Source organism: Neopsephotus bourkii, unplaced genomic scaffold, assembly GCF_033783945.1.
Source record: "Neopsephotus bourkii isolate Nb327-2 ecotype Australia unplaced genomic scaffold, CSIRO-AGI_Nbou_v1 NB_1638, whole genome shotgun sequence".
NCBI lineage: Eukaryota > Metazoa > Chordata > Aves > Psittaciformes > Psittacidae > Neopsephotus > Neopsephotus bourkii.
Genome location: NW_026902113.1, coordinates 5,313,476 through 5,329,134, shown reverse-complemented (window position 1 = coordinate 5,329,134; position 15,659 = coordinate 5,313,476). Strand labels below are relative to the sequence as shown.

Sequence of the window (15,659 nt, the reverse complement as noted above, 5' to 3'; positions counted from 1 at the left end):
CTAAGAACAGATTGCACAAATGCTCAGACCAGTCTCACAGTACACCTAAAGCAGATTATATAAGAAAAGGGCCTCTATAAACCTCATTCCAGCTTCTTTAATTCACAAGCCACGCTCCTTCTACTGTATCTTGAAGAACTCAGGAACACAAAACATTCTAATGAGCTATCTACAATCTACATATGAATTACACATTGAAATTCAGATGCAGAGGATAATTTTCAATAAAAGAAAGCAACGATTATTTTTTGCAAGAAAAAACAACCACTTAATTAATGATTAGTTTCCTAGCAGTTAAGTTTTCTGCATGTGTTTCATTTTGGCTATTTTAAATTCACTTCTTTCAGAGACTAACAAGTCACTTCTTGTTTACAAGCTGACAAGAAGGCTAAATCAACCTGTAGAAAGATCAGCATTAAAAGAGGCCCAGTAAACAAAAGAATGATGTTTCAAATAAGAAAACTGCAACCATTAACAAAGGAAAAAAATCCAAAGGAAACTACCTAAATACAGCATCCCAGTTGAGCTGCTTTCCTTGTTTAGAATCAGAATTCCGGTCCAGCTGGAGAACTGTTTCAGAATCACAGAGAAGTCGCTTGAAATTTTCAATTTCCTTCTGGAAATGTATTTCAAGAAAAAGAATTATTAATTATTCCCTTCATTGCTAATTGAGGCACACACACCAGAAGAAAACTTGTTACCCTTCGCTCCACAGCTTTCTCATTTTCAAGACGACGACAACAAACAAGCAGATTGTGTAATGCAAGACTCATGGTTCAGTTTAACAGAAGGGTCATTTGTATCTGCAAAGATAAGGAAAGGATAAAACAGTAATTATTTTATACAGAGCCAAGTCAACGAGTCAAAAAAAAATGGCAATGTGATATATTTAAAATTACAGAATGCTTTCACTTGGAAGGGACCTTAAAGATCTTCTGGTTCCAACCCCTGCCATGGGCAGGGACACCTTCCACTAGACCAGGTTGCTCCAAGCCCCATCCAGCCTGGCCTCGAACACTGCCAGGGATGGGGCAATCACAGTTTCTCTGGGCAACCTGTGCCACTGCCTCAGCATCCTCACAGGGAAGAATTTCTTCCTTTTATCTAATCTAAAACTACCCACGTTCAGCTTAAAGCCATTCCCCTTGTCCTGTCATTATATGCCCATGTAAAAAGTCCCCCTCAGGGTTTCTTGTAGGCCCCTTTAGGTACTGGCAGACTGTTATAAGGTCTCCCCTCCAGCATCAAAAACAACCGCAGTACCATTTCACTGAAAATCTCATTCATGTCTGGGTTAGTCTTACTGATCACAAGACTGAAGAAAAATCTCATGCCAAGAACATAACCTATTCCCAAAAGCAATGGTCAAAGAATAACAGCAGAGAGCCCCTTCACGTGACTTTCTCCCTTTTTCTGAGTGTTAAGAGTAGAGTTGGTCAGGCAATATGAGTGACGTTTTAAGAAGATTCAAATGACACAGAGATGAACACACCCAGGCAAACAGCACCAACTTTCAATAGCCAGCTGCTATCAGAACCTGTCAATCTCATGCTGCCAGCAGAAGGTAGCACTTTGAAAACTTCCTCTCTCATACCCCACATTTTTATAGGCGTGCACTACCACACTGCCAAATCCCTCTGGACTCAACATGTCAAAGAATGCTCAAGTATCAATCATAAGAGAAAACAACCTTTTTCTTCTGTAGCCACTCAAAATGATGCCTCATCTTCCTCAACAGAGGTTGGAATTAGCCAGATCCTGCATTTCTAGTTTACCTAGTTATGCTGATGCAGAACACAACAGTGACATTGTACACAATTTTCATGCTTCTCCTTTTACACCTTTAAAGCAGACCCAAGAGAAACTCTGTCAGAAAAAGATAAGACAAACTCAAAGTAACTCCAAGCACATGCTGCTGAGGCTTCAGTAAGCGACTGAGAATGGGCATTCACAACACACAGCACTGCGTCTTGTGCACTTCAGTGTGAATATAAAAACCGACATTTAGACAAGCAAAACCAGAAGTATCTACTGCCTTTTATTTATTGTTTTTGGCTTCAGTCAAGATCTGGCTGGGACTAAGTATGATCAAGAGATACACTGACTAATAGGTATGTATGAAAATAAAACGTAAGCAGGAAGGCTGGCTGTACAGTACAGCTGAACTCATTTAAATGATGAAATGAAATCAAACTTGATGCTTTTGCTGAAAGAGAAACTGAAAGGAGGAAGTAACATTTTAACACTAACAGTGTCTAAAAAGCCGATGGGCTGAAAAATGGTGGACCAAGAACTGTAGCAACATGGGTTTTAAGGTTGTAGGGTCCGGGTATCAAACAGGAAGAGATTAGTCCTCTAGTTCGTAATTAAGAGCATTTAAAGGGATAATAACAACAGCGATAAACTCCTAATACAGAATCCATCTACTGTTTCTCTCACCAGTTGCATAGTTTTCCAACTACCCATTATGACCACCGTCACTTCGTGGTAAAGACTACGTTGGTCAAGGTGGGCATACATCAGCAGTGCATAAATCACTGCTCCCCCGGCATTCCCCCCCCCCCCCCCCGAGATGCTCCCGCGCCAGAGCACGGGGTGTTACTCTAACGGCCGCCGTCAGGCCGCTCCCGCACGGCGACCTCCCGCTCGGGTATCCCCGCAGCAGTCGTGAGTCCCCCGCGGCCGCAGCCGGGGCGGCCACCCCCCAAACAGCGGCACGACGGCCGCTGGGCTGAGCTCGGGCCCGTCACCTCAGCTGCCCAAGGGCGGCAGAGCTGGGCTCACCACCCGGGAGGGCTCTTAACCCGGGCAAGGCAAGGGGAGGCCGAGTAGCCCCTCAGGCCGGAGCCGCGTCGCCGCCGCAACCCGGTGCGAGTCGGAAGAGGGGGACAGGAGCGGGCCCACCTCCGAGCGGCGTGGCGGGCAGTGGGAGCCGGCTGGGTGGAAGGGGCGCCCGCGGCTGCGGTGCGCGTCCCCCTCTCCTCCCAGCAGCGTGTACCTGAGCAGTGCGCAGCAGAGCAGCGTGCACACACAGCGGCGGCTGCGGGGGGACCTGGAAGTAAATGAGCGGCAGCAGCGAGTTCCGGCGGAAGGAGCTGGGCTGGCGCTAGCAGGCAGTTTCCGCGCCTTCGCCTCGGTGGCGGGGCGGCTGAGCTGTGCCTTCAAGGAGCTGTGCCCCACTACCTCCCTCCTCCCCCCGTTCCCGCTGCCGCCTCTGGCCATGTTGCTGCCGTCCGACGTGGCCCGGCTGGTGCTGGGTGAGTGAATGATAGAGCCAGCGAGGGCGGGTGAGGCCGCCTCTCCCCCCTGAGGCGCGGCGGGTCTCCCGGGGTGGGGGCAGGTCGGCGGCCGCGCCGTGGGGTCTCCGCTGGGGGCTGTCAGCCGCCGGTAGCGCCCTCGGCGCGGCAGGAGTACGGAGCCCTGCGTCCTTGACCCTCGACCGCACCGTGATCGGCTCTCCTAGGCCGGGATTGTCGTTGCTTCTGTCTCCGAGGCGTAGCCCCATGGCAGCGGTCTCTGGGCTGCCCCCTCTCTCCTCCGGCCCAGTCTCCAGCGGGAAGCAAACGCAGCTCGGTCTTGAGGGGCTTTGGGGCCTCTGGAGTCGCTGCGGGAGCAGGGGAGCCCGCCCGGCGGTCACTGCTCCTCAGCTGTGACTCTACGAGAATGTGATGGTCTCTGGTGTCCACGTACAGACAGCTGTCTGGTGAAGGAGCTGTTAAAAGTATGCGATTCCAGGAGGAATACAAGGTGATCCAAAACATCTTTTACGAAGACAGGCTGAGAGAGCTGGGTCTTTCAGCCTGGAGACGAAAAGGCTCTGGGGAAACCATAGAGCAGCTTCCAGTGCCTAAAAGGGCCTACAAGAAATCTGGAAAGAGATTTTTACAAGGGATGTAGTGACAGGACAAGGAGAAATGGATTTAAACTGGAAGAGAAGAGATTCAGATTAGATATTAGGAGGAAATTCTTTACTGTGAGGGTGGTGCGGCCCTGGCACAGGTTGCCCAGAGAATCAGTGTTCAAGGCCAGTTTGGATGGGGTTTGGAACAACCTGGTCTAGTGAAAGGTGCCTGCACCCATAGCAGGGAGGTTGAAACTGGATGATCTTCAAGGTCCCTTCCAACCCAAACCATTCTGTGATTCTATCCACCTTTTGGCACAGGTTGCCAGGATTACCTGGCAGCTTGCGTTGAGATTCGGTTTTCAGTTGTCCACGTTTTTGAATTCAAAGCCATTAAGACTGTATCTTTTCTTCAGTGATCCACTAGCACGTTTTAGTTTTAAATATTACCTTAAGTATTTCTTGCTACTGTCCTGAGAAGCAAGGCTAGTAAGAGGTGTGATGTTTTTATTATTATGAAGTAACAGAAGATTGCTAGAAACCCCGTGCATTAAAAAAAAACACTTAAAATTATAAAAGAGAGGTATCTTGCTGTACTTTTCTATTAAAAATATGGCTAAGTTACGGGTGTCTGGGTAGAAAACCTTGCTCACTTGCTTACCAGGGACTTTATACAACTGAGCAATATTAAGTATCCTAAGGATGATCCATCCTATTTTGTTTCTGTTGTGGCATGGTGCATGGATCATGTCTATCAATCTTCTTAGCATTTAAGGTTGTAGAACAGGATATTCACTGTAGCTCTTTCTGTCTTCTGATAGGGATTCACATCCTAGGAGTCATCTTTGAATTTGGATGAATAAACAGGATTCCTAGTGTAATAATTCTTCCTTTTTGTTTTAATCTTTTTTTTTTCCCTCTCTATATAGTCTTTCTGGTCCTGTGAAGGCTGATGAATATTGGTTTAACAAACAAAACTAAAATACGATGAGCTCACCCTTAGAAAAATACATAAGAAAATATATCTTTTTCTAATTAATACAAAAGTGAATGTGTACTACAAGTTAGATGTGTCATAACATTTCTTAAGGTAGTTCAGAAGGTACTGTGCCTTTTGTGCCCTTAATTTGTTTTTGGTGACATTAAACATTGTGTACTGTTATGCCGTTATACGACGTGTGCACACGGGTTCAGTTGCACAGATCTTAATTTAGGCATTTTTTAAACTTGGGAATGCCTTATTTTGCAAGAAATTGGTGTATGAGCCAACTTTCCCTGTATGCAAGCATTTGGTCATGCCTTGTAATACTGTAGTAGTAGGTTCAAGAAAGAAAAATTGCAACACTACGTAAGTGTCTACCTGGGCTTGACTGTAAGAAAGCTGTACCAATTGTCCTGGTTTCAGCTGTAACAGTTATTTTTCTCTTTCTTAATAGCTGGTGCAGTGCTGTGTTTGGCTTCAGTCTGAGAACAATGCCGGTAACACACCAGTGTTTTAGTTGTTGCCTGGTAGAGCTTACTCTGATCAAGGACTTTTCAGTCTCATGCTCTTCTAGTGAGGAGGAGCATGAGAAGCCGGAAGGGAGCAGAGACAAGACACCTGACCCAAACTAGTCAAAGGGGTATTCATACCACAGCACGTCATACCCAGTATATAAACTGGAGGGAGTCACCTGGAAGGCCCAGATCACTGCTTGGGTCGGGGCTGAGTATCGGTCAGTGGGTGGTGAGCAACTATACTGTGCATCATTTTTTGTTGTAAATCAGCTTTGTTGTTGGTTTTTTTCCCTTCCCTTTTTAGTTTTATATTCTTTTCCCTTGTTATTTCCCTTAGTAGTAGTAGTAGTAGTAGTTTTGTATTATACTTTAGTGTTCTTATCTCAGCCTGTGGGGTTTATTTCTTTAGATTTTACTCCATCCCACCTGGAGGTGGAATGGAAGAAGTGGGGGAGTGAGCGAGCAGCTGTGTGGTTATGAGTTATACCAGCTGGGCGTAAACCAGGACAGTCCTTTGTGACACCCAACAAAACGCTGAGATAACGACAGATCTGACAGTATGTCAAAAATATGACACACAGATGAAAGCTTCACCTAGCCTAACACCCCATCTCCCATCCTGGCCAGCAGTGGATGGTTTATAAGCATAAAACTGGCATATAATTGTGTTTTCCCAAAACACCCTTTCAGCTTCCAGCAATCTGTGGCTTGAGAGTTTTATAGCTAAATGTATTTGAAAAATTAAATAGGACAGCCCTTCTTTTTCCACGGGTATCACAAATGCTTTGTGTCAGATAGGCCAGCTCATACACTGTGATTAAACTCACAGTAGTTATTCCCAAACTGTGTTTAACTTTCAAGTTTGCGTATTTGTTGAAGATAGGAGCAAGGGCTTGTGTGTCTGAAATATGATCTGCTTTTTCCAGCTATGCTTGTATCTGCTGAAGGGTATTTCTCTTCATACAGACGTAATGCTGCATTTTCCTATAGGCATTCCTGAACTGATGTGGGTCATTTTGGGGCTCCACTGAAATAGATACGCTGATGTATATGTATCCTGGATTGTATAATTAGGCACATATTTTATCCTCTCTTTAAAACATTGCATGTTCAGTTCTGCTACAAGCAAAAAAGAAGAGACATTTTCCTTTGTGGTTCTTTGTTCTAGAATCCTTCATTCAGATTGGTCTATTTCTATCTTTTAATGTTTAGAGTATTTGAAGATTAAAGCAGGTCTTAAAAAGTTTGATTAAAGCAGAACATACTTGCTGAGGAATGGAATTTTGGAAAAGTAAACTTTTTAGTGTATGTCCTGTTAAGGGAAGTTATGAGTCTTGGGGTGTGTGCAGAGCACAGGTTGCAGCTGGTACATCTATTTGAAATGAAAATTACACTTAAGTGGGGGGAAACATTTTGCTGTTACTAATTTTTGCACAATGCTTTTTTTTTAATAAATCTTACGTGCTGTTGTAACAACCACACACATTTTACTTGTTTTGAAACAGGAGGATGTGTGGAGAGCTATTGTTACATAGCAATGCACTTTACTAACAGAATGTTAGAGAATTCCATTTAATTATCACACCGAGTTGTTCAGCCTGTGCAAGGGTTGGTTTGTCAGCCTCCTGAGCCAAGAGCTTTCATTTTCATGTCTGTACAGTATTGTTTGTGCTAAAGGTCAATCAGAAATTTTTCATATTGCCTCACTTCCAGTCTGGAAGAGATTGTAAGTCCTGTGTGGTATCACTAATATATTTGTGCTCTTTCTGGTTTTAACTATTACAGAAATATTTTGAAAGATGTTTCTTTTTTTGAAAATAACCTCCCTATCCTTGTCCAACATACAAATCTTATTTCAACGCTGTATGCAGCTGTTATGTTAATGTTTTGATACCTATTGAGCAGGAGGGATGAATAAAATAGCAAAAATTTCCATCTGATTTCTTGCAGGGTATTTACAACAAGAAAAACTTCTGGCTACCTGCCGTGAATTTATTTTGGAAAGCTCAGATTTGAAAGAATATGCAGAGCACTGTACAGAGGATGGGTTTATTCCAGCCTGCTTGCTGGTGAGTTTGTGTTTGCAAAGCAGAAAGTTAAATCGTCTTGCATCCATGGGAAGGAAAATTGAGATATCTCAGTGTAACAAGTGTTTCTCAAATGCTGCTTAAATTTTTTAGTTGGGTCATGTCCTCTGGGTTTTGTTGTTGTTTTTTTTTTTTCATCCTGCGGTATTAGCAGTTACTTGATTTCTAGTTTTTAATCTAAGAAGCATTTAAGTGCAAAATATGCAAATTGGTTTCAGTATGTTATATTTGGTCTGCTTTATAGCTTTGAGGCTGATATATGGAAGGGTGTCTCGAGAGTTTTATTGATTTCAAGGCTGCTTTTGTAATTTATTAGAGATTGCTTTTCTGTCCTAGACTCCATTTCAAGTACGTATTAAATATTGAGGTAAGATACCTCGGCTTTATCTTGGGGTACCAGATTTTGTTGGCAAATATTGTTTGAGTTCAGCTTCCTCTCTGATCATTATCATCTGCTTTGTCCCACGTGATATGTGGAACTTTGGGTTTGCATAAATACAGCGTGTATCTATCTGTATGTACATAAGTACATACTGCTACAGGATAATTAGATACTTTGCATTTTTAATATATACAGATTGGGATTTAATACAGTGTGCATATTACAGGGATTAGATATTAAGTATCAACTTTTTAATGTTTATGAGCGCATCTTCTTCCTGTTTTCAGTTTCAGTCCTCTAATATATCAGTTAAATATATGATCTGAGATTTTGTCCACAGTGTTCAAAATTTGTGGAAATCTTCTCTGAGATCCAAGGTTTTGATGTATTTATTCAGAACAGGCCACTGAACTTCATTTACAACTTTTTAGTGTACTTTGGGATTTGGAAATGGCGAACTGAGCCATGGCCAGCAAAAATTAGAAAACCCAAATGTAAACAAATTACCTGGGTTCGTAAGAAAAAATTCTCACTGGCAGAACAAGTAGATATGATAGGAAAGTTAATTCTTTGTGACTTTTAAGAATTTTACATTAGACAGAAGTTCTCTTCATGTTTGCATCTTAACACGTGTTGTGTTCCAGGATGATACAAGCTCGTTATTCTGTTACAGCAGTTCATCATCTTATTTTGGGGGTTTATTCTTAACAGTGAAGGTGAGTGGAGGTCATGCAGCTCTAACTGCTGTATCAGTGTTGTGCAATGAGATGCAGCACTTCAGATTCTGTGTTCATAATGGCATTTTGTTCTGTAGGTTGCCCTCTGCCTAGCTTGAGACCAGCATAAATTACAGTTCCTGTGCTGAGTGTCAGCAGGGTGTAGTATTCTAATGAGCTGCTTAAATATAATGTGGTACAGCAGATGAAATATAAGTTGCAAGTAAAGGTTCTAAGACCAGTATTTTTTTTCCAGTCCCTGTGTGGAAAAAACTTGACAACCATTCTTAATGAATATGTGGCCATGAAAACAAAAGGTAAGCCTTGAAAATGAGATTTTGGTTTATTTTTCTTACTGATCCATTGTGAACTTCTTGATGAAGAGGCAACATCTTCACCTATATATGGACATATATTTTCACTTCAGCACACACCATGTATTTTCATTTCAAATTTGAGCAGAACTTCTAAGGTAGTAAAGTACAAAGATGTAATAAAATGTGCAAATGGTATGGGTTTATGCTTGTAAATTTGTACTGTTTAGAAATAGGAGGGGGAGATGTCGATCTCCTCTCTCTGGTGACCAGCAACAGGACGTGGAAACAGAATGAAGCTGCATCAGAGGAAGTTCAGACATCGTTAGGAAAAGATTCTTCACTGAGAGAGCAGTTGGTCACTGGAACAGGCTCCCCAGGAAAGAGGTCATGGGACCAAGCCTGTCAGAATTCAGGGAGCATCTGGACAGTGCTCTTAGTCATATGGTTTAGGTTTAGCTAGTGATCCTGCAAGGAGCCAGGGGTTGGACTAGATGATCTTTATGGATCCAACTTGAGGTATTCTGTGATATAACTGGGAAGAGTCCTATGGTGTGAAATGTTTTTTGTCTTGTTTTTAAACTAACTAAAATAATTGCAGAATAACTTACCATTTTGTATGAATATTGAGGTGGAGTTAGAGTGTTTCCTGGTTTTAAAAGCAGGTACTGAGCTTCTATATGTTTCCAAGTCTAACAATTCGTTGATACGTGTTGTATGATCAGATTGTAGTGGGCCTAGTTCTAAGACTTGCAAGTTAAGACTTATGTTTGGAACGTTTCTGATTGTTTTTTCTTTTCACACTAGGTTTAATAGAAATGGTAGCTTAGACACAAACATACTTTCTTCAAAATACTTCGTACTTGGCACCTTGAAAAACATTCTAAATTGATCTTCTTATGTCTTTTCATTTTTACTTTAATGTTCTCCACTTCAAATATAGCAAGTGATTATTTTATTTTATTTTTTTACCAGTTCTGAGGACACCTTAAAATAAAACATTACTTTTCAAGGCCTGCCTGCCAGGTTACAGTTTTCAAAAGCACTCAAGAGATTTGGAAATATGAATACCCTTTCCAGAAGTTAATTAGGTTACATTAGCTTGTGTTTGCCCATGACACTGTGTGCAGATTTCATTGAGAATTATAATCATGAATGTCTTCTCCAGTTTCGTTTAGGCTTTCAAACCCAGGAACTGTATCCATAATAATGATTTTGCTTGTGATTTTACTTTTTCTCAGTATGTGTCTGGCTTAAGCATTTGTAATTTTGTTTTTTCTTTTTGGTTTTGTGGCGTGTTTTAGAAACAACAAGTGAAGTTCCAGCAATGATGTCATCTCTGTGGAAAAAATTAGACTATACACTTTCTCAGATCAGGTAATATAGTTTTGAAATAAAGACAGTAAAAATTCACTCTCAGTCCCTGTGTTGATCAGTTCCCTTTATCGTTGTATGAAAATTGTTTTGCTCCCTATTTCCTCTGGTGAAAAAGATAGGTATGTGAGAGCTGATGGCTGACATTTCAAGGCAGGACCAGCAGATAAGGAGGGCATTAGTTTGAGAACATGCCTTCCTGTAATAAAACAATACACTATGACTCCTGTAGAGTCTGATACCATTGTGGTTACTTGATCAAACATACAACAGTAAGCTTCATCTGAAGTATCTGTGAACATTGTCTGAAAGAATAAAAATAGCAATCAGTAGAGTGAAGGTTTTTAAAGTAATGTGAGATTGGGACTAGACTGATGTAATCCTGCCTGACCAATTTGGTGGCCTTTTATGATGGGGCTACAGAACTGATGGACAGGGGTAAAGCAGTTGATGTCATCTACCTGGACTTGTGTAAAGCGTTTGACGCTGTCCCACACGACATTCTGGTCTATAAATCAAAGAGACGTCAATTTGATGAATGGACCACTCAGTGGATAAAGAACTGGCTGGATGGCCACACACAAAGAGTTGTGGTTAATGGCTCAGTGTCCGGCTGGAGACCAGTAACAAGTGGTGTCCCTCGGGGATCGGTGTTGGGACCGGTCTTGTTCAACATCTTTGTCGCTGACATGGACATTGGGATTGCGTGTGCCCTCAGCAAGTTTGCCGATGACACCAAGCTGTGTGGTTTGGTTGATACGCTGGAGGGAAGGAATGCCATCCAGAGGGACCTTGACACGCTTGTGAGGTGGGCTGATGCTAGCCCCATGAAGTTTAACCATGCCAAGTGCAAGGTCCTACACCTGGGTCAGAGCAATCCCAGGCACAGCTACAGGCTGGGCAGAGAAGAGATTCAGAGCAGCCCTGCGAAGAAGGACTTGGGGGTGCTGGTTGATGAGAAAATCAACATGAGCCAGCAGTGTGCGCTTGCAGCCGAGAAAGCCAACCATATCCTAGGCTGCATCAAAAGGAGTGTGACCAGCAGGTCAAAGGAGGTGATCCTGCCCCTTTATTCTGCTCTCGTGAGACCTTACTTGGAGTATTGTGTGCAGTTCTGGTGTCCTCGACATAAAAAGGACATGGAACTGTTGGAACAAGTCCAGAAGAGGGCCACAAGAATGATCAGGGGACTGGAGCACCTCCTGTATGAAGATGGGCTGAGCAAGTTGGTGCTGTTCAGCCTGGAGAAGAGAAGGCTGTGTGGAGACCTCATAGCAGCCTTCCAGTATCTGAAGGGGGCCTATAGGGATGCTGGGGCTGGACTGTTCATTAGGGACTGTAGTGATAGGACAAGGGGTAATGGGTTCAAACTTAAACAGGGGAAGTTTAGATTGGATATAAGGAGGAAATTCTTTCCTGTTAGGGTGGTGAGGCACTGGAATGGGTTGCCCAAGGAGGTTGTGAATGCTCCATTGCTGGCAGTGTTCAAGGCCAGGTTGGACGAGGCCTTGGGTAATATGGTTTAGAGCGAGGTGTCCCTGCCCATGGCAGGGGGGTTGGAACTTGATCTTAAGGTCCTTTCCAACCCTAACTATTCTATGATTCTATGATAGATACTGTCTCCTTGTGTAGCTGTGTGTTTCCGTTGTGCTTCTTTTATTAATGTCACCTACTTTATTTTTTAGGAGCATGCAGAATTCCACAGGATTTTCTGCTAATCAAAGGAGTAAGTAACTGTTCCGATTCCATGGGATCAGTAGGCTTTATGCTCAGATTATGTTTTGCAAAAAATGGGGGAATACTACATTAATGCAGCCTTACTATTAAAATGTCAGATCTCTTATGCAGTGGTTTTTTTTCAGCATGTCTGATGTCTTCAGTGCAGTCTGGGTTACTGCAGTGATCAAAGAAGGAAAACAAAAGCTGAGCTTTTTGCAAGGCACATCAATTCTCTATGTAATGTTGTCTTCTCTGCTGAAAATCTTTTAGATGCTTACAGTGTTAAAAGTTTTAAAAGCTGCTGTTTCAGTCCTGAAGCTGTTGACTGAATTTGTGGTTCTTAGAGGAACTGAAAACATAATCAGTCTAATTATGATGCAGTTGCGTTTCTGTAGAAGGCAAATATAAAAACATTTTACAATCTTGAAATAATTTTTATGCATACAAACATATAGCTAATAAAAATATTATAAGATACTTGTTTTATCTAAAATTGTTTCTGATAAATGGAAACTTATTGGTTTAGCTGTCTCATTTAGTGTCAGTTAATGAATGATATATTCTCTAATAAAATGTATTTTTGCTATGATTTATGCCTGTAAATATTTAAGCAGTGATACAAGCATGCCTGTTATGTCTATGGAAGTTGGCTGTACTTGTTGAATTAATTTGAATTATTTTTAATAACTTCTTGAATTATTTACAAGCTTAAACCTGTAACACAGAAGACAAAAAAGGGTGTTGCTTGCTTTTTGAGTTTCATGAATTAGTTGTTGAGCATAAAAAAGTTTCTGTGGAGTATGCTTAATCAGGTCTTGGAAAATCAGCAATCTTTTCAAATTCTTGTATCTTGTATTTCCATCTTGTCTTTTTGTCTTCAGCACGTACAAGAAGTGGAATTGTGGAAATGAAAAGACAGAGAATGCTTCAGCAGTCAGCTCCTACGAACTCAGGATTGTTATCAGTAGCCTGTCAATCAGGGCCGCAGAATTCCTCTTCTGTTGTATCTCCTCAAGTTATTCACAGGCCACCAATAAATCAAAGCATATCACAGACAAGACTGAACACATTGTTTGTGCACCAGTCACAAACCCAGGAAAACAAGAGCAGCAGTAAGTTACTCATATTTTTAACCTGTTTTTTTTTCTGTGAAAAATCCATGAATATAGATGGAAGTTGTCTGAAATCAGGGCTTATCATCTTCCACCAAAATAGTTCCAGAAAATTCATGCTTTATTCCCCTAGCTCTTCAGACTGGTTCAGATGATTAAAAAAAAGGAGTGCCCAAAAGAGAAATGGCTCTTGTATACTTGCTTGCTAATGTGAGTGCAGAGATCAGAAGTGCATTAATCTGCCATTCTATCCTGTGGTCTCACCCTTAACCCAAACACTTGTTTTAGTAGATAGGGATGATCCACATCAAGTGCATGGTTTTGTTCAGGATATATTTAAAAATAATAATTTTCATTGTAATACCAAATTATTTTTTATGAATTCCCAAGAAAATTCGTTGAACCATAATAAGTAATGTGTTGATATCTGTAGTGCTTTAATAGTGTCACTAGAAAAAGTATTGGCATCAGGGTTGTTTTTTTTTCCCTTTATGAAGCAGGAGATTTCATCCACATTCAGGTACCAGCATCACAAGAACGAAAGCTTCATTCAAACTTGCTCTCTCCAGGAAGACGGAAAAGGTAAACGTGGGGGTTTTTTTGTTATTTGGAATGCTTCATGTTTAAGATCCACTGAAAGTGGCCAGTGATGTGATGTTTCTCTAAGGAAAGGAAAGTCAAAGAACTTAACATTAGACAGTGTCATGGTTTAAGCCCAGCCAGAAGAGCCATGCAGCTGCTCACTCACTCCCCGCTCTTCTTCCCTCCTGCTCTCAGAGAGATGAGGCGTAGAATTGAAAGAACGTAACTCCCATGGATTGAGATAAGAACAGTCCAGTAACTAAGGTATAACACAAATCACTACTGCTCCCACCAGTAATAATCATGATAAGGGAAATAACAAGGGGAGAGAATATAAAAATAAAACAGGAAAGTTAAAAAAACAGTAAACACAAGTGATGCACAGTACAGTTGCTCACCACCTGTCAACCAATACCCAGCCTGACCTGAGCAGAGATTTGGGCCTTTTGAGTAAACACCTCCCCCTCCCCCCCAGCCCCATTTATATACTGGGCATGACGTGTTGTGGTATGGAATACCTCTTTGGCCAGTTTGGGTCAGGTGTCCTCTCTCTGCTTCCTCCTGGCTTCTTGTGCCCTTTGTCACTGGCAGAGCCTGAAAGACTGAAAAAAGTCTTTGGTCAGGGTGAGCGCTGCTGAGCAAACTACTAAAACACCAGTGTGTTACCAGCATTGTTCTCAGACTACAGCTGAAGCAGCACTGCACCAGCTACTTGGAAAGATAAAAATAACTGTTAACAGCTGAACCCAGGACAGACAGAAAGGAGGCTGTGTTTCTTTATTGCCTACAGCTGGTCTTTACATTATTCCATTAGTAGACGTAGGGAAATAATCTTGGATCTTGAGACTTAGTGTTCCTTCCAAAATATTAGTTATAAAATTTCTCAATATATAAATTTGCATTTTTTCTATTTTTAACTTAGAAGAGCTATTGGCTTCAGTAAATTTTGTCAGCAAAAACTTTCATATTCACACTAAAAGTGGTGTAAAACCTGTTTCTATGCTAGCTTTCCATTTTTTTTATCTTTGCGTTCCAGTATCTTTTTAATGACTTGACTGTTCTTGTGTTGCATTTGTTGACTTTATCCCTGACTAAATCCCAGTAGTGGTTTTGTGTATCATTTTTCCTGATCCTTACTCATATATACTCTTTCCAAGTCCTTTTCTATTCCTAAATGATTTTTTTGTATGTAAGTGATTTTAGTGCCCTTGCTGTTTGATGGTTTCAGAAGAGTCTATACCCTGATCTCATATAAAAACATTACATTTCTCATTCATCATCTAAATTCTTATGCAATATAACATTTGTTTGCTTCTTTGACAACAGCTGCTTCTTGAGAGGTGTTTCTTTTCAATGGTGATGTCCAGATCTTTTTCTTGAGTGGCAGTTAATTAGAACCTGTAACACCAGTTAGTCATGTTTACTATGAGGGGAAAAAGATCCTAACTGAATAGTGGGCTTAGAATTCCATTTGCCATTGTGCTGTTTATCCACAGTCTGCATATTTGTTTGTAATCTCTGTGAAGTGGGACACAATGTATGCATGTGCGTAGTGAATCAGGTATTGGCTTTTATTGTATTTCCAATATGTAGTAAGTTTTCTGTTGGTTAAAGTTTGTCATTTGGTAAGAAGGAAGAGAAACTCTTGATTTATTGACCATTAGGTCTATTGTTTGCTATGTTCTCACAAAATACATCATAAATTTCCTGGAATGTTTCAGTGAATCTCAGAAGAGGAAAAGTATTACAACATCTGGACCTCTTTCGGCAACTAGAAGTTCTCAAGACACTGATGAAGTAATAACAGAAAGTGAGCCTCTTGAAGAATTCATAGATGGTAACTTCCCAGTGAGTATATACTTATGGAAGGTACTTACATTTAAGAAAAAAAAAATCAGACTAAAGGGAGCTAGTCTTCTACATGTTGTTTATCTTGGGTTTTATAGAAATTGCCTTTAGAAGATAAAGTTATTCTTTTGCATTTGAACTATATGCTGTGTAATAAGTTAGTGCGAATCACAGAATCACAAGGGTT

General features: G+C 41.3%; 2 protein-coding genes across 3 annotated transcripts in view; one reads left to right on the top strand and one right to left on the bottom strand.

The window, feature by feature from the left end:
- The window catches only part of ATM (ATM serine/threonine kinase), a 65,401-nt gene extending 62,352 nt beyond the window's left edge, over positions 1–3,049 (bottom strand). The window contains exons 1-3 of the mRNA XM_061374388.1: positions 2,905–3,049; positions 702–803; positions 504–616 (exon numbers count right to left, since the gene is read on the bottom strand). Of these exons, the coding sequence (XP_061230372.1) occupies positions 504–616; positions 702–773 (185 nt within the window). The 5' untranslated portion in view covers positions 774–803; positions 2,905–3,049. The remainder of the gene's footprint in view (positions 1–503; positions 617–701; positions 804–2,904) is intronic.
- Positions 3,050–3,075: 26 nt separating this feature from the next.
- The window catches only part of LOC133223577 (protein NPAT), a 28,648-nt gene continuing 16,064 nt past the window's right edge, over positions 3,076–15,659 (top strand). Inside the window, exons 1-8 of one of the 2 annotated variants that reach the window (XM_061374386.1) lie at positions 3,076–3,257; positions 7,289–7,407; positions 8,780–8,840; positions 10,142–10,214; positions 11,897–11,937; positions 12,812–13,042; positions 13,543–13,624; positions 15,346–15,472. In XM_061374386.1, the coding sequence (XP_061230370.1) occupies positions 3,221–3,257; positions 7,289–7,407; positions 8,780–8,840; positions 10,142–10,214; positions 11,897–11,937; positions 12,812–13,042; positions 13,543–13,624; positions 15,346–15,472 (771 nt within the window). In that variant the 5' untranslated portion in view covers positions 3,076–3,220. Of the gene's footprint in view, positions 3,258–7,288; positions 7,408–8,779; positions 8,841–10,141; positions 10,215–11,896; positions 11,938–12,811; positions 13,043–13,539; positions 13,625–15,345; positions 15,473–15,659 lie in introns of both variants that reach the window. The other variant, XM_061374387.1, reaches the window with a different exon arrangement.